The sequence below is a fragment of the Glandiceps talaboti genome, chromosome 21, assembly GCF_964340395.1.
Source record: "Glandiceps talaboti chromosome 21, keGlaTala1.1, whole genome shotgun sequence".
In the NCBI taxonomy this organism is placed as follows: domain Eukaryota; kingdom Metazoa; phylum Hemichordata; class Enteropneusta; family Spengelidae; genus Glandiceps; species Glandiceps talaboti.
The window spans coordinates 9,038,272-9,050,032 of NC_135569.1; the positions used below are offsets into that span (position 1 = coordinate 9,038,272).

General features: G+C 35.4%; 1 protein-coding gene across 1 annotated transcript; it reads left to right on the forward strand.

Annotated features, from left to right (window-relative positions):
- Positions 1-676: 676 nt before the first annotated feature.
- LOC144451586 (N-acetylneuraminate lyase-like) lies at positions 677-11,557 on the forward strand. Its single transcript, XM_078142474.1, has 12 exons — positions 677-778; positions 3,675-3,742; positions 4,613-4,683; positions 5,160-5,247; positions 6,006-6,063; positions 6,202-6,277; positions 6,683-6,775; positions 7,962-8,107; positions 8,676-8,722; positions 10,041-10,125; positions 10,349-10,388; positions 11,087-11,557. Exons 1-12 carry the CDS (start codon positions 776-778, stop codon positions 11,233-11,235), a joined length of 924 nt encoding a protein of 307 aa, XP_077998600.1. The 5' UTR covers positions 677-775; the 3' UTR covers positions 11,236-11,557.
- The last annotated feature ends 204 nt before the right edge of the window (positions 11,558-11,761 follow it).

Sequence of the window (11,761 nt, forward strand, 5' to 3'; positions counted from 1 at the left end):
ATCTACAAATTCAAATTTGTAATTTCATACGTGTATGTATGCTAGACACACAAAATAGATACGTCAGTGTCATTACTGCCACCCTTCCATCGAGGCAGCTACCATTTCAAATATCGGCCTCTCCTACCATACTCTATGAAGAAGGCCACCTATGTGTGGTCGAAACGTTGGGTATAATAAAGGAATTTTAATTAAACCGAAGACAAAAGGACTTGCTTTTTTTCAAACCCATCGTTATTTTTATTTATTTTTTATCTTTTTAATTAATGGAACTGTAACAGTTTTGCAAACTATATTTTCTTACCAATCTACAATATGTATTGGAGGTCAATGACTACAAATAAACTGACCTTGTTGATGAATGAATGAATGAATGAATGAATGCATGAAATTTATTTCACCAAATCTAGATAAAAAAAATAATGCATATGATATAAATATACAAAATGGATATAAAAGAATTACACAATTGTTATCTGATTGTTGTTGTTGTTGTTGTTGTTGTTGTTGTTGTTGTTGTTGTTGTTGTTGTTGTTGAAGTAGAAACCTCTGTTCAATGGTAACATGTTTACACGTCCTCGGTTGGGTCCTTGACTATGATAATACACATATGCAAATATAGAAATAATTAAGTTACCGACAACAATACACCACGTGACTGAAGTACACTGACGTATCTCTATTGTGTGTCCAGCATACATACACGTATAAGATTACAAACTCGTTACGCAGTGTAAGAAGACCGCACTGGTGAACAACAGTGAGATACCTCAACATGGTAAGTCTATTAATACATATATCATGTAAACAATGGAAAAAAACTAAGGAAACTATAAAACGGTGTGATCGGAATCTTCGTGGTAACGTTTACATTGACGGATTGCTAGACACCGCGCTAGTCATTATTACAGTAAAATTATTGAGTTCCCGTCTTTATATTTCCCCTGAACCAGCAAACGACGTTGGGGCATAGTCTAAGTACTGCTGTAAGACAATCTCATGGTCAGAAAACGCCCCTTTATTTTCATTCTCACTGATCGGTAGCATTTGGAACACGAATATGTAGACGGTACATGATGTATACTGCAGTGCATGAAATTTAAACGTAGACACCCCGTACGTAGACAATAAACATGTGTTTACATGGTGTATATAATAATATATACATCGGTGGTAAGGGGAATTCCCTTGTCACTGATTACATGTAAGATTATGGTCTCTCTATGGATATTACATTATGTTATATATGCGGGAAATCATACCCATATATATACACATCTACATGTAAGATCAGCCGTCCTTGACATGCACATGGAGGCTGTAACCGAACCATGACCTAGCGAAAGTGAGTTGACAAAACGTCGAGACATTATTGTGTATACATACGTGTACAGAAACGCTCTGAGCCAAATATGCAGCGCAGTGACCTCACTCAGGGTTTCAGATTTCCACTCAGGGTTTCAACATTTCAAAACGGCAGACCCAAGGATCTTTGACATGTAATAGGGACATTCAAAATATCTCACTGGAATATAAAATGGATTGATGCTATTTGTACACTACACAGTACATTGTTTTTGTAATTCTACTGTGCCAATTAGTATCCTTACTATTACTAATACATGTAGCCTAATGTTGGTATTAAATATATGTATTTTAACCACAGTCACTTGTGAACTAATATTTCATTCCAGGATGGCGATATATTCTAGTCTAGGATGATCATAATACAAAATTATGATGTCATAATATGAATTTACGATAAGATAGCGTTACGGGTCACTGTTTCTCTCATCCGAAACCTTTAATAACGTAATTATTTTGTAATATGATCATCCTAGACTAGAATATCACCATCCTGGAATGGAATATTAGTTCACAAGTGACTGTGATTTTAGCTCGTCTATTATTGCGTATACACGAAGAGAAACTCAACTCGAAGACAGAAGAACGGTACATTGTATTTTAATTTGTCAACACAGTGGATTATGACCACCAATCTGTGCGAACACATGTACACGTGCTTGCTTTGTGTGTTTCTTATGCAAATGAAGACCTTGATCATATTCAAATTTCAATCACAGACAAGTAAGTCTGTGATTCAATGTCGAGTACAATAGACCCGCCACTCGGGTACGGTGTAAGGTCTATGGTACAATACAGCGGTCAGCTTCATCGGATTCGTACGGCTATTGATAATATGTTCAAGTGAAAATTGTTTGGGGTCATAGCCTGGGGGTCATAGGTCCTACTCGACGCATCACTTCTTTAGTTCAGAGCGTTTTGGTTATGCGTAACTTATTTCATGACTTGTGCCATATACCCGTGACACTCTAGCTCTGATGGCGTCTGTTGAATATAACAAAGATAGATTAATAGCACATGACATCATCAATTGGCCAAAAGTGAAATAAATTATTTATCTAACTCACTGACAGGCGTTGTCGCATGCATAATTTATATATATTATATTATCGATATTTGCGATTTTTTGCTACAAATATCGTTGCCATTCAGTAAAAATTATTTGATTGGCAATGTGTAAACACTACAATATGTCTGTGATAGGCAGGAATTGTCTTTACTTTATTTTGATAATTGACCCTGACGGTTAAGGTCAAAGGCCAAGGTCTCCAAAGATAGTTGCATCTATAACATAGGGTAGACACTTGAATGGAGTCTCTGTGTATTACAGTTTTTGAGTTATGCAGTAAATATTGATTTTTTACGACAAATATGGCCGCAGTTCGGTCAAATTTGCATATATCAAAAAACAAATTGACGTGCATATGTTCCATATGACATGTCACCTTTGTGCCAGGTTTGAAAGAAATTGTATATTGCATACTAGTATTTGAGAAATGACGTATTACGGATGGAGGAACGGCGCCCACCGGGGGGGGGGGGGAGGAGGGGGCTAAAAAGTAAGAACATTATGAGCACTGCATGCTGTAGTGTATTAAAATAAGTTGTACAGCTTTGTATTTCTTTTGTGTAATTATAACACATTTTCGCTATTGACATTGACAATAATACTAGTCGAACTATAGTTCTTGTTTGCGCTTTAATGTACACGAGAGTTCGTCGGACAAAAACAGATAACGAGGCGAGGATCAGAGTCATGAAACAACTATCCATGACTGATCGTGATACAACAGCAAGTTCAATTCTATTCATATGCAAATGTATATATGGGTTGTCCTCCACAATGTTTAGATCAGTCATGAAAGTTTCAAGTTACTTCATAGTTCAACGGTCCAGGCGAAGCGGCACAACCTTCGTCTTTGTGTATATATGGTAAATATATGTGCATATGTAAGTATGTGCTATTATCCAAGTGCTGGCGATTTGACCAAATTCAACCTTCAACATTTGAGTCTCCCAAAGGAGGGACGATTATAATGGGTTCCGTCCGTCTGTGTGTGCGTAATACAAGGTCAGACCGGGGTTACCATGTGAATATAGACAGCAGTTACCGATTGGTGGTATTGGGGTTGTATATATGTAAATTATAAATTGGATATAAATGGTTGGGTCAATTCTGGCCATACAGCCTGGGAGAGGGGTTCATCAATCTAGTTACTGTGTAAACATTAAAAAACTTTCCTCGTTGCCATGGTCACACTTACTGTTGACTTATACCGTTTCTCGTATTTTAAACTTTTAATTTACAGGCAGATGTTTCCAAGTTTAGAATACAGGGTTTAACAGCAGGAACATTTACACCGTTTCATGAAAATGGGTAGGTATTAAGTTTAAGTTTGCTCTACTGATGCAAATCCTTAACCAAATTTGGAAGATCAAAAATCAAATCTTTCATTTTTACTTATAACCAAATCCTTTCTTTAATGTCAGAACTTTACACTTTCTTTCACACTCAACTTCGACTTACTTTCAATAAATTTACTTCACTTTCATTATATTGTCACTTTGTATTGTCTTTCAGTTTTTTGTCGTTTTTGCCAAAGTAACCCCTTGGGTTTTTTTGAAGCATTTTTTTCAGTATTTTGTTCATTTCTTTACTGTAAAACGTTTTTTACATGAAATTATTGTAAAGACCAATATAAAACGTAAACGATTACAAAATACATACTAAAAGTCATATCTTGAGGTCAATATTTCGCCATCTCTCCGTCCTCCCAAATCTGATTGAAATCCGATGTAATGGCTGTATTGCCGTCTTTTATTGCATGAATTGTAATCTGTATTGCAGGTACAATGTACATGCTTTTGTCGTGGACGTTCTGGGTTGCCAATGTGTGGTGGATTACTACTGACACACGCTGTTCATTCCTTCCTCAGCAGGAGATTTAGCTTCATTTTCGGTATAATTTGTCCTTTTGACTATACGTTAGAAAGAGATCTTAGCGAATGACCATATGTATAGTAACTAGACCATACAATGTAACATATCAAAGTGAACAACTAGCCGACCACTATAATATCATATTTTAACACATAAACCCTACATTTGCGTGTAGGTTTTTTTTATTTTAATGAGACTTTCTCTTTTGTATCTTTCCTCCACACAGTGTGTACTTCATATTTCATTCTCACTTTTTTCTCATGACGTCATTACCCATAATACTATTCTGTTTCCCATTCGTTACAGAGATTTGAATCTACCCTTGATTGACACATACGTCGATAAACTGGTCGAAGATGGCGTCAGAAATATTTTTGGTACGTCATATTTTAACATGTACGATAATACACTTTAAATTTTAGAAAAGGCGTGTATTGAAGTAGGTATGTTTGCCGATAACTAACAACGTAATTATATTCTTGAATCACAACCATTAGTGTTTATACTCCTGATGTAACCATGACAACCACAGTAACCTGTAAACTAAACAAGAGAGACTATGACATTCTCTTCAATGTCATCAACATTCAAATTGTGCATTTACTATCATATCATACTATTGCCTTTTCGTTACTGGGCTTTGTATGTTCGTTAACCTGCACATATTTACTCGTCCGTTGCAGAGCTTTGTATGTTCGTTAACCTGCACATATTTACTCGTCTGTTTGTATGGAACTAGATGTATATTTGTAGTACTGGCTATGAGATATTCTATAAATAATCCCACTTTAAAGTGAAATGAACATCAGATGTATAATTTACAACTTTCGTGGTTTTGTCTGGTCTTTGTTAGTTTGTGGCACAGCGTCAGAAGGAACACATTTAACGATAGAGGAACGGAAGTTGGTGGCTGAACGATGGGTCAGAGCTGGTACTGATAAGTAAGTAACTTAGACCGATGTCGACATAACTATTTAACAGTAAACAAGAAAACAAATCATGTTAGGTAGGTTACTGTCACACAGTCTGTGATCAACACATTTTCAGACACACTTGGTTTAAAGTCAATCTGATTAAAATCCGTATGTAGATGTCGGCTAATCGTTCATTGTTATTTTACCTCTTTTGCTTGAATTGACCTTTGTGACATCATGACGAAAACGTAAACATGACGGTATCACGAAGGTCAATTCAAGCAAACATACCGAGGTAAAATAACAATGAACGATTACATCTAGATCGGATTTTAATCAGATTGGGTTTCATGTATGATTGCTCAGTTCAAAATTATATCGAATTTTTATTTTGTATATTTTGTTTTCATAATTTTGATTTGCTTTCATTTTTTATGATACCCAATGGGACCATTAAAACAATACTATTTTGAATAAAACAGTTTCTAGGTCCGTATATCATCTTCTCGGGTCTAAGAAATGATACATCGCAGAATCTTGACAATAAGTGCGAGGAGTAAACGATGTTAAAACATATGAAATGGAAATGGATTCAAGGTACCATTTTTTAGAGTGTAGGCATAACATAATTACATACACAGGTTATCTCATAGACCCTACACGTGCAGGGTTTATACGTGTAGGGTCTATACGTGTAGGGTCTATTCGTGTAGGGTCTATACGTGTAGGGTCTATATGGTGATCTATGGAGATAAATTATAATACGTGTTATGACTTCCTTACAGGTTACATAATATTATTGTTCACGTCGGAGGAAATAATTTACGGGAATCACAAATATTGGTAAGTTTGAAAAGTAGTTTCTTCACTTTTCCTCCTTCCCGATTTATGAATATCGAGACATGTAGGCATATTTCATGTAGTCTAATACGATACGTAAAACACATCCGGGTACTTACAACTCAGTGTTTATATTTACAGGCAAGACATGCCCAGGACATTGGTGCATCTGCTATAAGTACACTACCAACGGTGTTCTTACGACCAAAGAGAATAGGTGAGGACAAACGTGTACAAGTAGTAGCTATCGCTCCAAGTATATTTTCTGTCATGCTGATATTAAGGGCGTCCTTGCTTAATTCATGTTTCTCATCTACAAATGATGAGTCGTTAAAAACAAAGAATGTAAAAAAATGTATAAAAAGAGTAAGTGTATATGTACATGTTGGTGATACTTTCATTTCATGACAGTCTTAATGACTTTGTAAAGACAAATAAAGTCAGAAGGAAACGTTTGAACTTGAACTTTCTTCCAAAATGTCGGCCATAAACGGTAATTGTCGCTCATAAACGTATTTTTGATGTCGCTAATTGTATTGCTATTGAGTATTGCTATCACTAATAAAGCTCAGTTCACATTCTTAAATATTATTTTTCCATAATATGATATTTTCGGTCACAGATGATTTGGCTGATTATTTAGCGGAGTTAGGGAGAGCAGCACCAGATTTACCCCTCTACTATTACCACATACCAAGTCTATCTGGTGTTGATCGTAAGTATAACACATACATATCAAAGCATACAGCTGGTATTACTTTAGACTGTCGACAGTCGCTCGCGCCTTTTTTTCCTACGTTTTATCTCCGATCCGGCGTAACACTAGTCTAATCGCAAACTGATATCGAGGGCCGAAGGCCCGAGCGGGCCTCGATCACTCGGGCCTTCGGCCCTCGATATCAGTTTGCGATTATACTAGTATTGCGCCGGATCGGAGTTTAGAACGTAGGGAAAAAAGGTGCAAGCGACTGTCGACAGTCTAGTATTACTGTTGAACTTTTGTTTTACTAAACTTTAGTCCTGAACCCCGTGCTTAGTGACGTCACATACAGGTAGCTTCACTTATTATATATTTGTACATGACCAGCGCGATTTTAGTCAACAAAACTCCGATCACATTTTTATTTTTATACAACAATAGTCACAAAGCATACTAGTACTCTTTACGTTGCCGTAAAGAGGCCCGTGGTTTACAAGAGTGAAAATGTTGTATATAAAACTGATCACGAAAACCTCTGTATGACTTTTAATTCTAGGGTAGAGATTTGCTATCACACTAGTACTGTAACTATCATATTTTAAGAGAGAAGTATAGTAATTGAAAATACATGTAACAGTATTGCAGCAAGAGTCTCAAAGGGTGTATTCAAATCGTAAAGATGAATGTTTACATTCCTATGTATAATTATTCTTGAATATACTTTCGATGCTTTGTTAATCTACACACGATATCAGAAACCATTCACACCATCAAAATTGTTTTCTTTTTTCTTTTCTGGATATCAGTATATAGCTATAGACAGACACACAGATAGATAGATAGATAGATAGATAGATAGATAGATAGATAGATAGATAGATAGATAGATAGAGAGAGAGAGAGAGAGAGAGATAGATAGATAGATAGATAGATAGATAGATAGATAGATAGATAGATAGATAGATAGATAGATAGATAGATAGATAGATAGATAGATAGATAGATAGATAGATAGATAGATAGATAGATAGACAGACAGACAGACAGACAGACAGCTAGATATAGTATGTATGTATGTATGTATGTATGTATGTATGTATGTATGTATGTATGTGTGTGTGTGTGTGTGTGTGTGTGTGTTTGTGTTTGTTTCTCTATATCTGTTATTAATCTATTTAATTTATAATGTTATCTTTTACAGTTAATATGGAAGCTCTCCTTGATGCTGTAAGTGATAAAGTACCGACATTTCGTGGTATGAAGTTCACGGCCTTTGACCTTCAAGACTTCTGTCGATGTTTGGTTCATAGTAATGGAAAATATGATATGTTATATGGAAACGACGAGGTAAGATAACGTGAATGTCTGACTATGAGTTACCTTAGAGAGGTTGCATGGGTATATGTTGTTTTGATACGTTTTAGGGTGTAATTTTAGTCGCATATTTAAAAGGTATTAGGTACTCATAATCTACTTACTGATTCAAAACATACTTAACTATCACTTGCAATTGACTGAACTCAAACCTGGTATTAAGATAAAACTTATAAACGATCTGATGACGTAATTTATTATACGTAACTTTTGAATCAACTGTTCTGCGCATGCCAGAATACAATTGCTATGTTATATGATGTTATGTTATGTTATGTTATGTTATGTTATGTTATGGAAGATATATATGCATCGACATTACTTTAGAATAGATTTTCCTGGCTTTATTTAAGTATTTTCACTTGAGTAAAAATGTATAACTTATAAAGATATATTGAAGGGGTCTAGTATATAAAAATGAGCAAGATAAGGAGACTGCTGTTTGCATAACTTATAGTTTATACATATCGTATACATATTTTATAAGAAACCTAGCAGTACTTCACATGTTAAATATAATTATGATAATTTCCTTTTCCAGACTATTATTGCTTCACTGGTCATGGGAGGAAAGGGTTTTGTTGGCAGGTCAGTACATGTATGGTCGACAGTCTATTGGTGTCAACCTCAATAATTAATTTACATCTCTCTGTAATGTCCATTTTCACACTCTGTCAAAGAAATCGGTTAATATACCTTATGAATTGGTCACTAAACATACATATTCTGTATTGAAAAGCATAATTAAATACTCTGTAATTGTGTTGTTGAAGTCTTCAAATTGTTAATAAATCTTGTGTATTATCCTTATGCGCTTTTGCCCACACTAATCCACAGTTTACCTACAGCAATTTCACCCATGTGTCAGCTTCTGTTACCATGACTACATTAAGTGTTTGTTATCTGTCTTTCCTGCCTTTTACCTTCCTTCCTGTACACCTGTCTGTCCGTCTACCCGTCTGTCTTCTATCTTTCTGTCTTGGAGTATATATTGATTGTTGACGATTACATGACTGATACGTCTTGTAGATATGAAGAAATCATGACTTGCATAATACATAGCTAATTTACATAATTAATGGAATTCACCAATATGAGGATAAATCGTTCGCTGTTGGTTAAGATTTGATGGAATGTGATGGATATATTTAGGATACCATGACTGATACGTCTATTGGAATGATAGACATGACTACACTCGCTGGCACTGTTGCTAAGTTCACCACTAGAGGGAGACCAGAAGGGTTACCACAAGCGAGTGCGAAGCACGAGTGAAAGGAGCGACACAGAATTTACGAGATTTAATTTGAGAGCTCGGAAATTTACAAAACGTAAATGGTTAAACAAATAACGTCTAACGATAGTATATACCTTCAATTCGTCAATGTATTATTGTAATGTGTTCAAAATGGTCACAGCTGGCAATATTTAGCGATAAGTTAACCCTTGCTCAGATCCAACACTTGCCCCGTATCATATCCAACTGCAGTACAACTACACAGCGACGGCTGACCCCCGGCTGACCTGATTCACACAGGTTATTCTAGTGCGTGCTTTGCCAAGTGACTGACTTCACAGAGAATGTGATGGATATATAGATGATACCATGACTGATACGTCTTATATATATATGACGGACATGACTTGCATATTAAATAGCCAATTTACATAATTAAAGTCTTGCATAGTAGTATTCCTATTTACGGACGACAGGTAGTTTACAACAGGTTATTCTTATGCGTGCTATGCCAAGTGATTTCACATACAATTTCTTGAATGAATATTGACAATGTCACACTTCATGACCAGTCACTAGGGATGCCTTAGATGAGCACATCAATACACTATACTTCTTATCTTAGTTGTTATGGCGCCAATTTTATTTTCTTCTCTGTTCACCTTTCAGCACGTACAATTATACCGGTAAACTTTGCAATAAAGTTATTGATGCATTCAACAATGGTAATTTAGAACTTGCCAGGAAAGAGACAGTAAGTGACATTGTTGTAGCGGATTTTTAACATTCATAAGAAAACATTTTAAGAACAAGAACAAGAACAAAACACATATTTTGGTATGTGTAGTAATATTTCATCTGTGATATTAGCTTATTGTATCACCTAGAGATTATGCTGAATATTGGATTCAGTGTGCCTGAAATATAGTTTTATGTAAAGTCCAGTAAAATATTTTACTGAATTCTGTTCATTTCAGTTCCGTGTCCAAGCTGTTGTGAGTATTCTCAAGAAGTATGGTAAGTTAGACAACGTCACAAAATCTGTACCTATGAAGTACTTGAATGATGACGCCACAGAATCTGTGTACTTTATCTATGACAGTGCACTTTACATAAACGTCTGATAGTCCAAGCATAAAGGAGTGAATGAATGAATGAATGAATGAATGGAGTGAGTGAGTGAGTTGTTGTTGTTGTTGTTGTTGTTGTTGTTGTTCTTTATTCCTCCTCAAAGAGAAGAGTTACAACTCAGTTCACAAATATACAAAAAACAAAATAAATAAGTATAGAGTGCATGACTTCATTAGTCATTTGAACGATAAACTTAAGGGTTTTATCTTAAATATTTCCTATTTGTTCGGTTGCTGAAATTTATACTTACTATCTTCTCAAAAATTGACAGTAAGAAATAAGAATGTGACAAGACATCAGAGTGAGTGAGTGAGTGAGTGAGTGAGTGAGTGAGTGAGTGAGTGAGTGAGTGAGTGAGTGAGTGAGTGAGTGAGTGAGTGAATGAATGAATGAATGAATGAATAAACCTCTGCTGGGACAGAGTCTGCATATTAACCGAAATTACTGATTTGCATGAATGTGATATGTATATGTTCGTACGTGGCAGTAGGCACTGTCTGCAACTGACGTAAAACTGTATTATTTTGTCCGTAGGTGGCAGTATATCTGTCAGCAATTGATGTAAACTATTATTTTGTTCGTAGGTGGCAGTATATCTGTCAACAAGTGTATCATGTCACTCACTCGTTTAGACGTAGGACCCCCTAGACTGCCATTCAAGCAACTATCGAAAGACCAAAAGGAGAATTTGAAAGAAGATTTGAAAAACCTCGGTTTTAGCGACTTGATTTAAAACTTGTTGATTCGTGCAAAGTTGTAGATGACAGGGTAACATTTATATATTGTAGATTATGGCACTTGAATGTAATTAGCTGTGTACAACATGCAATTAGCTCTGGTTTGTGCAACATACAGTGAGCTCTGTATAATTTAACTATATAATTATATGTATACTTGTACCGTAATATTATGCTCACTTAGTATTATTTATAACAGTTAAAATATTCAACCGGTTCATTTTGTTCATTTTGCACAGGTCATGCAACCATACATCTAATCTACTTTGGTTTTGATGTTTTAATACTATCGACTTTGCTTGCCATATTTTTCTGTATAAGAAAGAATTCGAAGTACTTAATCATTCAAAGAATCGCACACACACACACACACACACATACATACATACATACATACATACATACATACATACATACATACATACATACATACATACATACATACGCACGCACATACATACGCACGCACGCATACACGTACTATTGAATGCTTTGAACATTAGACAATCACGTGAATGTTTA